Source organism: Heterodontus francisci, chromosome 1, assembly GCF_036365525.1.
Source record: "Heterodontus francisci isolate sHetFra1 chromosome 1, sHetFra1.hap1, whole genome shotgun sequence".
Taxonomy (NCBI): domain Eukaryota; kingdom Metazoa; phylum Chordata; class Chondrichthyes; order Heterodontiformes; family Heterodontidae; genus Heterodontus; species Heterodontus francisci.
Window position 1 is genome coordinate 203,418,893 of NC_090371.1, and position 14,633 is coordinate 203,433,525.

Here is a 14,633-nt window from a genome sequence, read left to right on the forward strand (position 1 = left end):
CATTTTAACACCATTTTAATTTTTAATACATGGAGGCCAGGATTCCTGGGCTGCGGAAATCCTATCAAATAAAAGGAGGCAAGATCCATGATAAGGTATTGTTTGTGGGCCAGGAGCAGCAGGAATACTTCCCCAGTCCACGAAGCTTACCTCCATGTGATCAAACCCCAACAATTGGCTGACCCTGACTCTCTTCCAATTAATCTCCACAACCATCCACCAAATTCAGCATTGAGTGTTTGTGATGTATGGAGATGCTGCTTTGTGTTCAAAATTTAAGCCTACATGAAACGGATGCTATAGAACTGAGCAATGTTGAGGCTAATGAAGTATAATATGATAAATTTGCTGCTGTTAGTGCAGAAGTGCTTCAATATCAGTGATGCTGAACATGAGCAGGTTCATAAATAAAAACAAAAAGTGCTGGAAAATACTCAGCAGGTCTGGCAGCATCTGTGAAGAGAGAAACAAAGTTAACATTTCGGTTCAGTGACCTTTCATCAGATCTTTATTATTTATGAACAGGTTCATGCCTGCAGTTGAAAATGCCTCTTGATCATCATGATAAATTTCTGAAGTATCATCTCTGTACAGAATGTGTTCAGAAGTTGCCAGCAGTGAGAATCAGTAAATGTAGAAGGTTGTATGTTCTATAATAAAAGCATTAGTAATTAGGAACATCTCGGCTTAGTGACTTTTGACTAATTATAATGATGTATGAGCTAATTAATTCTTGGTTACTTATTTGCAGAAGGTGATTAGAAACACATCTTTCAATAGCTACAATGCCTTGTATATTTCTGAAAAACAAGGAAACACAAACAAATACTTGACAGTTGATACCCATGCACAATGTGTTGGAATTGATGTAAAGATTACATTAACATTAATGGAATTATTTGATTGCACAAAAACAATAAAATGCAGCTTAAGTCTGACCTTCCAATTCTGGCTTCTTTTAACCATACAAGCAATGGTCTAACTCCCTTGTGGCTGCTCCGGGTGGCTTGTATCTCCCAAATTTTTAGAGGAACACTGGTTAACTCAAGTCACTTGTAGTTGTGCATCAAACAAACTTTGGGCCAGTCCAAGTTGCCAACCACACTTACGTTGTGGCTCAATTTTATGCTATGTTGCGAATGCACTGACCAGCTCAGTGAGTTCTGCAGACACCACCACAGAGGTAGTGGTTTTGGCAGCAGATCATAAAACCAATAAAAAAAAATGTGGGTAAGTTCAGCTGACAGGCATTGGAAGATCAACATCTTTATTCTTGGGGCATAATCAATTGTGGTAAATCGGTGTGTAACTATAACTTCTATCTCACCAGATAAAGTCTCAGTTATTTCTGAAGGCTGAAGCTAAATCCAATCGATTGATGTGGACTGGTTTAGCTCTTATTTCCACTCAAGCTGGAGCACTGGCCTGGTTAACATGGTGGGTCTACTCCTGGGATATAATGGAGCCAGTCACTTACTTCATCACATATGGGAGTTCTATGGCATTTTATGCTTACTTCCTCCTCACACGCCAGGTAACCATCAAATTAGGTGCAATTTTAATCTGCAGTCAAAGGTGTACATTAATGTCTAAATATATGAATAATAAAGCTACATCGCCATTTCTTTATTTGTGTCTTGGTTATAAAAGAATAACAGTAATAACGTTTTCGATCTCCAGAATTGACCCTTTCCCTTGGACTTTTATGTCTATATGTTGCATGAATTGTGAAATATACCTCATCAAGATGGTGGAAAATATTCAGAGATAAGCAACACAGTTGAATTCAAGCTTTAAATCATTGAGCTACGAAGTGAGTTGAAAGAAATAAAACCTGTTCCCTTCAGGTGGGGAGGAAAGAATTTAGGGGAAAGAGGGGTTACAATTCAATCTTTTGATGGTAGTTATACTGGGGGGGAGATCAATATTGAATGATTCAGCCATTGTGCAATGAGAGGACTGGACAGCATGAGCACATGATCTGATTTTGTACTGATGCAAAGCCAAATCTGCTTCACAGCAATGGAATATATAACTATCTACCCTATAAAATAACCTAGTAGATCAATAGCATGGATAGAGAGAGGTCGTTTGTCACAAAGTACAGAGGACAATATTATAAACAAAAGAAACCGCACCAGGGAACTGCACTGATGCCACACGTTTTGATATATTAGAACGTTGGTGATCAATCTAGAGGTTAATGAAGTATCTGAGCCACGAGAAGACCGTGTTACTTTATGATCGCCTGATGCTGGTTTAGGCATCTCTAGTCAGAAACTCTTGCTAGTCTCAAACCATTGTATTCCATGTTTTTCCTTGGAACTGCTCCCTGATATGCATGTAAACCTAAGTTTCTGGTCCAGGGCATTAGAGGAAGAATGCTACAAATGATAGCAAACAAATGCAAGGTAGGAGATTTTTTTAGCTTGGAGAAAATAATTTATATTTCCGCAGCCAAATACTGACCTTTTTAATGGTAACTACTTTTTTCATTGTTACTAATTTAATGAAGTACTTTGTTCATTGTTACTAATTTATTGAAGAATCTGCCACCCACTTTAGTGGATGCTGATTTGGTTGAATTATTTGAGAGAATATCAAAAACTCTTCAGTATGAGGAAGATATTTTGGAGCTCTGTTCATAGAACTTTTCTGTTCATTAAAATTAATGGGTGGAATATCAAGGGAGTTGCACCTGTAAGCATGATTCCTCACAGGAAGTATAGAATCAGCACAAAATCTCCAGCATATCTTGTAAATTCTCATGCAAACACCCAATACCTAACAGTGCAAATAACACTGGTTTTGGGTCCATAATTGAATTAAGATTTGTGGCATCTGAAAGAAGAGTTCAAGTGTGATAGTTTGGATGTAAGTGACACATACAGCTCTGTCAGTAAAGACACACTAGTGGTCAATGTTATTTGACGTTGTATCCAGTTTACTTAAATTGTGCCTCTTTCCTTTAGGATTGCGTTTATCCTGACATAAAAGACAGACAGTTCCTTCATTACTTATATCGAGGCACCAAAAGAAGCAGATTTGATGTAGCGAAGTACAACAAAATCAAGGAGGAGCTGGCTGAGGTTAGGTAGCACCCAGTTCAAAAAAATAAATATTTTATATAAATTGTTTGATCAATAAGTTAGTCTTGACAACCTTCTTCCTGCCCTGTTCATCTCGTCACCACTGCTCCCTTGGGCTCTGCCAGGGGATCAACAATCACTATCGCTCCTTACATTTCCCTCCAGAATATCTCTTCACTTGTGAAGAAGGCCTATGTGGATGATTGCATTGGTATAGTTTTGGCTGAAACTTGGATTATGGGTGTTGATACCTTACCCCTTACTGAAGCCTCCCTGCCTGGCTTATAATTTTTTCATCCCGTTGGTTGTGTGGACTTATCACAAAATTGTCTCTTGGCCTCTCCCCCATTCTTCCAGTGCCACCTTCTCCTTTGAGCATCTCACCTGGTTCCATTCCTCTCACCCCTGCTTTAATGCCTCATTTTCTGCAGGATTCCCCAAGTTTCATCCTGTGTTTTTCCCTGAGATATCCACCCTTAGCCTCATTCATTTCAATCTCCATCACAACTCATTTTGCTCTATTTCCTCTGATTTCACTGCCCTCTTATCCTCGCTAAGCTTACCACTCCTAATAACCTTCCTACTCATATCTCTGCTTTCCCTCTCTGCTGTTTTTGACGCAGTTAACTGCACCATCTTCTCCAGTGCCTCTACTCCACTGTCAACTCAGTGGGACTGCCCTTGCTTGTTTCCATTCTTACCTATCCAGTCACAGCCAGAGCATCATAAGCAATAGTTTCTTTTCTCACACCTCTTTGTTCCCTCTGGAGTCGAGTTCCCAAGAATTTATCTTTGGCCCCCTTCTCCTCTTCTTCCACACAATCTCCCTTAGAGACATCATTTGAAGATGCAACTTCAAAATATATGCTGACCCCTCCACCATATGTACTGTCAAACTGCTTGTCTGATAAAACCATGCTAGGATGAACTGCAATTACCTCCAGTTAAACTTTGCCTTCTGCCATGATACAAACTCCATGCTCTTCCCACCAACTCCAGCTCCCCACCCAGTCATTCTCAGGTTGAACAAAAATGTTTATAACCTATCCTATTCGACCCTGAGCTAATTCTCCGATCCCATATCATCTCCATCACAAAGACCACTGACTTCAGCCTCCATAACATCACCCATCCCTGGCCCTGCTGTTGCTAAAAATACTCATCCGTACTTTTCTCACCTCTGGACTCAACTATTTCAGTGCTCTTCTGGCCATCCTCTGGTCCTCATCCGCATTCTGTAAATTTCAGTTTATCCAAACTCTGCTGCCCAAATCCTATCCTGCAGTAAGCTCTGCTCATCCATCACCCTTGTCTTCACTGACCTCAATTGACTCAATCCCCAAATGCCTCCAATTTAAAATTCACATGTTTGCATTTAAATCCCTTCATAGCTTTGGCCATCCCTATGTCTTCAACCTACTCCAGTCCTACAACCCGCTCAAAACTCGCTTCTAACTATGGACTTCTGGGCATCCCCACCCACCCCATTTCCTTCATTTCACCGTTACCAACTGTGCCTTTGGCTGTCTAGGCCCCATGATCCAATATTCACCATCCGAATCCCTCTAACACCATATCTTTTAAGTCTTTCCTTAAAACCCACCTTTCACCAAGCTTTTGATCATCTATCCTGACACCTGCCCCTTTTGCTAGGCATTCCATTTTTGTCTGTTTATGGTTCTTGTGAAGTACATATTGGATTTTATTCTATATTAATAACTTGCATTAATATAGTCTTTTTGAATTTTGCTGATCCTGTGATTTTTGTTTTCTAGGTGGAAAACGATCTCAAACGACTGCGTAATCCTTTGCAATTGCAACTTCCAATCGAACAATTAAACAACAAAGATTAATAGGAATCTATAGTGGATGGGTGCACAAACTTGGAGCCATGCTTCATTATGATCTTGACCTATTCACCAAGGCAACATTTAGATCTAATCACAGTGCCTACAGGCTGGTGTTCATCTGCTTTTCTGTCCACAATTGACTTTATTTTTTGTGTAATAGTCTTTTTGCAGCTCTGTGGCATTTTGTAAGTGAAGTGCCTAAGAAACTGATCTGGTTTAAACTCTACCAATACACACAACTATATACATGATATTTTGACTTTCCAGACTCTGCATGGTCAGCACTAATTTCATTAACATCACATTTCTTTATAGTATACCTATAATTTGTGGGTAATGGGTCATTTTACAAGCATTTTTCTGGAACATCTGATAGCTGAAATCTAGTGTTTGGTGAATATCTTCACAAGAGCATGATTTTATATTAGTTCATTGCTGTGCATCATCTTCCCTTACCATCTTTCCTTCCCAGCCTCTCGTTCCTAGCCCTGATCAGTGATACTTCGGGTAAGAAGCTCTGTCGATTATCTTGCACTGTGAGTGTGGTCTATTACACAATTACAAAATTTGCGGTCAAGTTGCTCCTACTGCAGTTTTAATGTCGGGGTCTTAAAAAGGAGTTCTCCTTTTAATGGGAAAGTCAGCAGTATTGTAAAATTACCAATACAATGACTGAAATACTAACGTTTGCACAAGCATGATGAGTTGGCGAAGGGGTTAACAGTTTTTGCAGCCGGAAGAGCTTTTTGATTTTTTTTTTAAAAAGTGAAGCAATGACAGTAAAAGTACCTTCTTGAACGCTTTTTGGAAAACGAGTACTCTGGATCATATAAGGATTGTGACCAAAGTGAGTTTAGTTTGATGAGGTGGGGTGTGCTTTAAGGGGTTTTCATATGTTCATCCTTGTTGAAATCTGGGAAACAGCATTAGCATTGGTACTTGATGCTGTTCTTCCACTGCATCCAGTTGTTGTAGTTCCAATGGGATCTGCACAGTGTGCCAGGATTAGGCTGCTCACTTGTACCATTTTGCAATGCGAAAAGCCAAAGCACTGCTGGTACTTTCAAATGTGTGGTGTGCTCTAGTGTCTAATTGTATTCATGCTCTATTCCTTTGAAAAGAGCTGAGAGACTTGCTGTGGGTAGAACTCAAAAGACAGCCTCCTGTATTACATGTTCTTTTCAATTTAAAAAGCTGAACTGAACATTTCACTGGTGAAATACAAAAATAATGAAGCTAGTCCACTTTTTAGATTTTGTCTTGGTTTTTCCAAAACTGTCCCTTATTGGCAACTTGATACTTATTGTCTTTTTCAGTACTGGTGCCAAAGGTGGCATTTAAAGGCAGCATTATTTGTACTAATATATTAAAGTGCAGTATTTAAACTTTCTCTGCCTCATAACAGTCATGGATGAATATTTTCTCAGTGCCAACAGTAGTGAAGTGATAAGTCTTAAAGAAAGCCTGTTCAAAATGATTTTTCCCCAATCGTTCTGAAAGCTTTTGAAATCTGTCTTTGTGATTTTTAATTGACTTCCCCCTCCTGGTTTAGCCAACAGCTTCAAGCTGTATGCTGCTGCTGCTCATTGCCAAGCTCCCACAAAGGAGCTAGTTTGGTTGTGTTTTATATTATTGTTGCAACTTGTTACAGGGGCTTCTTTAAACCTTGTGTTTTCTTGGTAATGGGAAGTTAAATGTTTTTATTTGTTTCTGTCCAGTCTTCCATCCTTAAGCTCTGTGTGGCACTCGTATTATTTCTTGTCCTGTTGTCCATATTCTCTCTTCTAAATTTGTTTCACTTTAACTTTTTTTTATTCATTCATGGGATGTGGGCGTCGCTGGCCAGGCCAGCATTTATTGCCCATGAGAAGGTGGTGAGCTGCCTGCTTGAACCGCTGCAGTCGACTGAGCTTCCACTTTGAAGAGGGATATACTTTTTTAAAATTCATTAAAAATGGTTTGTGGTATCTGTTTCTCAATCAAAATCCAAAGGATAAATTTTGACATGAATATAATCCGGTCCAAAGACATTTTTCACATCAAAACTTGATGAGCTGCTGACTTTCTTTCAGTGCTTCAAGGAAGTGTGTGCCTGGCCAAATAAACTTACTTGTGGCATTTTAAGTGACTAATACCAAATAGTTGGTCTTGTGGTTAGTGTTGCTAATTGGGTTAAAGGGTGGATGGGCCTTATCTGATTTTCTTTCATTTCTATTGAACCTTAGTCTTTTTTTAAAAAGTGAACTAGTCTAGCTTCTAGGGACTAGCTTTCCATGAGACAGAGGCAGGCATTCAACTGTTTGCTGCTCATCAGGTGAGAATGCTTCCATACATTTTTTTTTTAAAGTGCCCTTACAACAGTCAGAAGCACAAATCCGACACTATTGTTCTGCTTTACAATTATGACATCCATAAGCTCATGAGGCAGAGCGTAGTTATCATTTGATAAATATTAAGCAGCTTGATTATTGGTTTCTTAATGGTTTGACAAAGTGAAACAAGGATTGCATCAGAATTCAATAATCTATGTGTAGTTTTAGTGCTGTTCAGAAATGTATTAGTAGAAATAAATGATGTCCTGCAAATGTGTTCTGCTTGAATAAAAACTGTAATGCACTATCATAGAAATTTGCTGTCAAGTCATTACATTCATTCTTTGGAAGACTTCTACAATCTCCCATTGTCACAATGAGATTTGTGAATCTTGTACCTTGCTCCAGACCATGCAGCATGCAGTGTCCTAATGTAACCCCATACCTCTTGGGTGTCTCTTGAAATTCTTCCTTTGCTAAATTGGGTTTGTGCTCCTTCATAAAGTGATAATTATGAAAAATCAACAAAGGCACTGTGATCATTTTTCCCCCCATAACTTAATTCAAACACCATGATATGTCTACTTATTCAACTTGATTTCCTGCTGCCTATCCCAGTGGGAGGGGAGGGCAGATGACATTCAAGGCTACAGTACTGAGCTTGTAAGGTACAGTCTTGTTTAGTTCCAGTATATTTGAAGCATTGTTGTTCAAAGAAAAAAAAATGATTTTAATCATTTGATTTAGTTTACCTTTGGGAGTTTCGTGGCTTTTGTTGGCTCTGCAGACTTTGGCCCAAGTTGAATTTATCCCTGCTCCCCATCCTGTATCTGCCCTTTTACTCTTCCCTTATTCTGAAATGAATTATCAAGTTTTTATCTGGTATGTAGACCTTTGTTCAGTATCACTGTCCCCTACAGTTGTGAAAGTAATTGAGATTAGATCATAAACTTCCTCAGTGCTTGTTCAGTCTGTTTGGAAGGTACAAACCTATCAAATGAGATTGTTTGTGAGAAGAGCAGTTATACTTTTTCCTTTTTCAGTTCACCAGTTGTGCTTTCCCAAAAATACCAATAAAGAAAAAGCCATCTAACTCTTGCAGTGTTGCTGCTGTTTTGAACATTATCCGAGTATCGCTTGCAAAATGACACACTGCACCATTGGGCAAGTGGTGCTGCCAAGAATTAGTTTAGGTTTACAACTTAAGATTGGCAAGCCCCCCCAGGCACAGTATATTTATATCTTTTTTAAACAAAACAAACTAGTCAGTCCTCACCGAAATTTCTTATTTTATATAACACAAGCCTGTTCATTGTTCATGAACCTGTTAGTTTCTAGGCAATTGGGACAGTCTAACATGTTGATTATAGTGGTTGGATTGAAAATAGCTCAGAGGACTAGTTAATTGGTCATGTCATCTCCTTCTTACACTCCCTTCCCAAATAAAGAAATTACCTCAATACATTACGACTCAACCAATCCTACCCCCCACCCCGGCTACTGAATCAGTGTTTCACCATGTTGAACACCAATCAGAAGAAGCATGGAGGGGAGCAAGGGCACAGAATGTACACTGGGTGAGGGAGTGGCAGCTGGTGAGGGAACCAACAAGAGGGAAAATTCTACTTGCATCATCAATTTACCTGCCACAGATGCATCTGTTGACAGTATTGTTAGGAGTGACCACTGCACAGTCCTTGTGGAGATGAAGTCTGTCTTCACATTGAAGATACCAACCATCGCGCTAAATGGGATAGATTTTGAACAGATCTCACAACTGGGCATCCATGAGGCGCTGTGGGCCATCAGCAGCAGAATTGTACTGAACCACAATCTGTAACCTCATGGCCAACATACTCCCCCACTCTACCATTACCATCAAGCCAGGGAACCAACCCTATTTCAATGAAGCGTGCAAGAGGGCAAGCCAGGAGCAGCACCAGGCATACCTAAAAATGAGGCATCAGCCTGGTGAAGCCACAACCCAGGACTACTTCCATGCCAAACAGCAGAAGCAGCATGCAATACCCAGGGCTAAGTGATCCCACAACCAATACATCAGCGCTAACATCCAATCATGAATGGTGATTGACAATTGAACAAATAACACGAGAAGGAGGCTCCATAAATATCCCCAGCCTCAACAAAGGGGGAGCCCAGCACATTAATGCAAAAGACAAGGCTGAAGCATTTGATCCATCTTCAGCTGGAAGTGCAGGGTGGATGATCCATCTTGGCCTCTTCCTGAGGTCCCCAGCATCATGGATGCCAGTCTTCAGCCAATCCGATTCTGTCTGCGTGATATCAAGAAATGGCTGAAGGCACTGGATACTGCAAAGGCTATGGGTCCTGACAATATTCCGCAATAGCACTGAAGACTTGTGCACCAGAACTAGCCACACCCCTGCCAAGCTGTTCCAGTACAGCTACAACACTGTATTCTACCTGGCAATGTGGAAAATTGTCCAGGTATGTCCTGTCCATAAAAAGCAGGACAACTCTAACCTGGCCAATTACTGCCCTATCTACTCTATCAGCAGCAAAGTGATGGAAAGGGTCATCGACAGTTATCAAGCAGCACTTGCTCAGCAATAAACTGCTCACTGACACTCCGTTTGGGTTCCACCAGGGCCATTCAGCTCATGACCTCGTTACAACCTTGGTCCAAACATGAACAAAAGAGCTGAATGCCAGAGGTGAGGTGAGAGTGACTGCCTTTGACAGCAAAGCAGCATTTGACCGAATATGGCATCAAAGAGCCCTCGCAAAACTTAAATCAATGGGAATCGGGGAGAAAACTCTCCGCTGGTTGGAGTCATACCTAGTGCAAAGGAAGATGATTGTGGTTGTTGGAGGTCAATCATCTGAGTCCCAGGACATCACTGCAGAAGTTCCTCAGGGTAATCTTCAGCTGTTTCATCAATGACCTTCCCGCCATCATAAGGTCAGAAGTGGGAATTTTCACTGATGATTGCACAATGTTCAGCACCATTTGTGACTCGTCAGATACTGAAACAGCCAGTGTCCACATGCAGCAAGACCTGGACAACATCCCGGATTGGGCTGATAAGTAGCAAGTAACATTTGCGCCACATATGCCAGGCAATGACCATCTCCAAAAAGAGAGAATCTAACCATTTCCCCATGACAATCAATGGCATTACCATTGCTGAATTCCCCACTATCATTGACCAAAAGCTGAACTGGACCAGCTATGGAAATACTGTGGCTACAAGGGGAGGAGGTCAGAGGCTGGGCATTCTGCAGCAAATACCTCACCACCTATCTTCCCCCATTTCTGTCCACCACATACAAAGCACGTCAGGAGTGTGATGGAATACTCTCCACTTGCCTGGATGGGTGCAGCTCTAACAACATTCAAGAAGCTCAACACCATCCAGGACAAAGCAGCCCACTTGACTGGTACCCCATCCACCACCTTCTGCATTCACTCCCTTCACCACTAACACCCAGTGGCAGCAGTGTGTACCATTTACAAGATGCACTGCAGCAACTCACCAAGACTCCTTCGATGGCACCTTCCAAACCTGCAATCTCTACCACCTCTCACAAGGGGATTTCTTGTACTCTCCTTCTGTGATACCAGGCGTTGCTATAGCTGTGTCAATGCTGAAAGTAAGTTGTAAATTCTCTTTCATTTTTATGCTGGGTGCTGGGATTATATCTGCAGCCCTATTACTCTCCTCTTCCCTGTGCTGTTTTTGTTGCTCTCTGACAGAATACAACTTGTGATCTCCCTGCTCAATATCCACTTCCGTAGCTATCATATGCACATTTGAGGATTTTCAAGCTCCCGAACTAGTTTTTGATCTACCCCAATTTTGACCTGGTGCTCGAGTGTGAACAGCACTTAGCTATGTCCTGGAGCATTACTGTTTCCATTACTCCTGCATGCCGTCTTGGTATGACTGACCTTCCCACAGTCCATAGCATTTTGACTGGAATTGGAGACATTGAGATGGTTTGTGGCGACTCTGGCAATGATAACATCTGAACTACTGTGGACCTTGCCTACTGGCTTGGAAAAGAACTACCCTGCAATTTGCAACTGTCTCTTTTTGCAATTTCCATGGCCATGACCTCATCGTAGGCCTCCCTCCATGTCAACTTAGTTCCTTCACTCAGCAGCTAGTCCTCCTATTGAAACTGTCGCTAAGTTTATCTCCAAGTTCGCACCATACCCACAGCGACAGGGCAGTTTCTTTAACTCTAGAGTGTAATCTGCTAAGATCCACTTGGCAACTATTTCCTTTAATGGAATTTAACACAGTGCAATTCCATCGAGTTGTACCATAATGAGTCTGAATCTTATTTATTCAAGTGTGTCCCATAGTACTGGGGTCTGTCGGCCAATGCTGGTTAGACAATATATCAAAGACATCATGGTGAGGAAGACGATAACTTTATCCTCGTCACCTACTTTATTTGCTTTCATCCAAATGTTAAGCCTTCATCATTATTACTCAGTTCTCTTTGGCAGTGTTGAATTTCTTCATTGACACAAAAGTTTTTTTTTCATATACTACATTTATGACTGACACAGAAACAAAGTAGGTTCTTTCAACTGAGGCCCAGCTTTGGTGGGATAATTCACTTACAAGGATACTATGACTTTATAAATTTACCAGGATAAGTAGTATTCTGGCAAAGCTTGGCTTACTGCTTTTCAAACATTCTTCCACATAGCTGAAATTTTATAGACTCAACTCATTTGTTGCTGGTACTAAAGGATGTGAATGTGATCAAGTATCAATAAAGAGTATCTAAAACAGTTAGTTGATCAATGATTTTTGTTTTACTTAAAGTTCAAGGTTATACAAATGAGACATCAAAAATGTATCTGACCCACACTAAAACACGTACACAGACCTCACAACAATATTTTCTTAGTCTGTAAAACATGATTGGACCTGTTGTTCCTGAAAACTTCCCAGTTTAAACTTATGGATTTGTTTCAAGGCACTAAGATTTGCTACAAATGCCCTCAATGATCATACAATGAGCAAGGGAAAAGAGGTGTGGGAAAGGAAGTTAGCCAGAGATCCTGCACCTGATCTGTGTGCAATGACTTTCTGGAGAGCAGACCTTGCTCTTAGGCCCACATCAAATGGCTGGTTCTACGTTCAAAAGGAGGGGAATATCATGGGGAGGAGCAAATAGTGGGATAGGCACTCAGATAGAATACACTAGATGTAAATAAACACACCTTTTAAAAAAAAAAGTTTAAAAGTCATAAGTTGCTCTCCAAAATGTACACGTTTAATGTGTACACAGTCATGATGGCTACGTGACCATATAAAAAGATAGCTTTTTTTTTATAAAGTTGCCCTTCACCAATAATTCAGAAGACAGTTTTTGTAAATTACTTCTCTGGTTACTTGACTGAACATAGTACCATAACCCAGCTAAAGCAAAGTTCGAATCAGTTTTGACTTTTTTTACTAAATTGGACATTATTTAAACTAAAACCAAACTACCTATTCACATGATTGGATTGAGGGATAAGACCTCAAAAATTATCTTTGGTTAGCCTTTTTTTGTGAATCATTTAGTTTCTTTTTAGATTGTACATTTGTGGCCAAAAATATGTTTAATCAGAATGAGACAGTTGCTGTTCACTACTCTTTGTTCGGAGCTGCACATCCAATAGTCCTTTTAATATGCTGTACATAGAACCCTTTTGGAACAAGTAATTCTACCAGAGCTCAAAAGGTTCAAATGCACGTTAACAATTTACTTTCTTTAAAGAAAAAAAGGCTTTTCCAAGATAAACCAGACTGTAAAGCGGAACAAACTCTTGGATTGCTATGAAGTCTTGGGTTTAAAAAACAGTTTCTTAGTAAGCATTGAGGCAAAGCAGGGAACTTGTTTCTTCCCTATTGCACTGCGATCCATGCAATTGTGTACACTTCGCTGTGACACCTTCCTGTTCACCAGTGTCAGAAACTCCACGAATTCAAGCCGTGAGCCATAGTTCTCAAGCAAATTGCAGAAATCCTGAATATACCAGGAGCCATTTATAGTTTCGCGATGAGAGTAGAAACCTATGGTAAGAAAATATTTGGAATATTGAGGCTGAAAAGAATCCACAGTATACAATTTTAAACATCTCTCCTTGGCCCAGATTTACAACAACAACTTGTATTTATATAGTACCTTTAATGTGATAAAATGTCCCAAGGCACTTAAAGGAATTATAAAACAAAATTTGACTGAGCCACAAATATTTTAGAGCAGATATAACCAAAAGCTTGGTGAATGAGATAGGTTTTAAGGAATGTCTTCAAGAAGGAAAGTGAGGTAGAGGGGCTTAGGGAGGAAATTCCAGACCTTGAGGCCTAGACAGATGCAGGCACAGCCACCACTGGTGGAGCAATTAAAATCAGGAATGCTCAAGAGGCCAGAACTGGAGGAGTGCAGGTATCTTGGAGGGTTGTGGGACTGGAGAAGATTACAGAGATAGGGAGGAGGGATGAGGCCATGGTAGGATTTGAGATCAAAGATGAGAACTTTTTTTTTTAAAAAAGAGATTTGCTTAGCTAAGAGCCAATGTAGGTCAGCAAGCACAGGAGTGACGGGTAAACAGGATTTGATGCAGGTTCAGCAATGGGCAGCAGAGTTTTGGATGACCGAGATTACGGAGCAATGGCTAGGAGTCTGTTGGAATAGTATCTGATCAAACTACCTGGCTCTCCATCATAACGTGAGTGGACCAGGGAGAAAATGTTTTTGCAGCTTGTTCTGCCTGCTTCTTCACTCTCCTGTCTTTGGATTTTCCATCAGAGGTGACCAGAGTGTACAATATCTCCACCCATATTAGATGTATATAATGCTATGTGAATGATCAAAATAGACCATATTTTCCACCTAGCAATGCAGGGTAATTCCTTGCATATACTAATGTGCCCTTTTTGGAAAAAATGAATCTGGTCACTGGAGATGCCACACTATAGCAGGGGACCCAAGCCTACACATCCACTTCCCAGCAGCTCCCAGATAAAAGTCCCAAAAAATGAGAAAATGCTCCAGCCCAGAAAAGTCTGCTGACAATTGAGCACATCAGGGTGGGTAGAAATCTCAACAGTACCAGTAGGCATCAGGATTCCTCAAATGCAGACAATGCCGACTCTTTCATAATGAAATTCACCAGCTTATAATACCACATTGCCAAATATGTGTATTTTAATTTGAGATATTGACCATAGTAGCCAGTAACAGGTGCAATTTAATGTAGATGAGATAAAATTAAGATTGAGAGTACATACATGAATAGAATGTTGAGGATGAAGAAAGATCTAGAGGCTTAAATATGTAATATGCAGATAAAGTCAAAAGGCAACAAAATAAAGTACAAGAATAAA

At 40.3% G+C, this 14,633-nt stretch overlaps 2 protein-coding genes across 3 annotated transcripts in view; one reads left to right on the forward strand and one right to left on the reverse strand.

Moving 5' to 3' along the window:
* Positions 1 to 7,567, forward strand: part of LOC137374398 (calcium uniporter regulatory subunit MCUb, mitochondrial-like) — a 119,664-nt gene extending 112,097 nt beyond the window's left edge. Inside the window, exons 6-8 of the mRNA XM_068040450.1 lie at positions 1,331 to 1,534; positions 2,973 to 3,089; positions 4,865 to 7,567. Of these exons, the coding sequence (XP_067896551.1) occupies positions 1,331 to 1,534; positions 2,973 to 3,089; positions 4,865 to 4,942 (399 nt within the window). The 3' untranslated portion in view covers positions 4,943 to 7,567. The remainder of the gene's footprint in view (positions 1 to 1,330; positions 1,535 to 2,972; positions 3,090 to 4,864) is intronic.
* A 4,481-nt stretch (positions 7,568 to 12,048) lies between these two features.
* LOC137374403 (caspase-6-like) overlaps positions 12,049 to 14,633 on the reverse strand; it is a 33,186-nt gene continuing 30,601 nt past the window's right edge. For both annotated transcript variants that reach the window (XM_068040464.1, XM_068040472.1), the window contains exon 8: positions 12,049 to 13,316. In XM_068040464.1, coding sequence (XP_067896565.1) covers positions 13,078 to 13,316 — 239 coding nt within the window. In that variant the 3' untranslated portion in view covers positions 12,049 to 13,077. The remainder of the gene's footprint in view (positions 13,317 to 14,633) is intronic.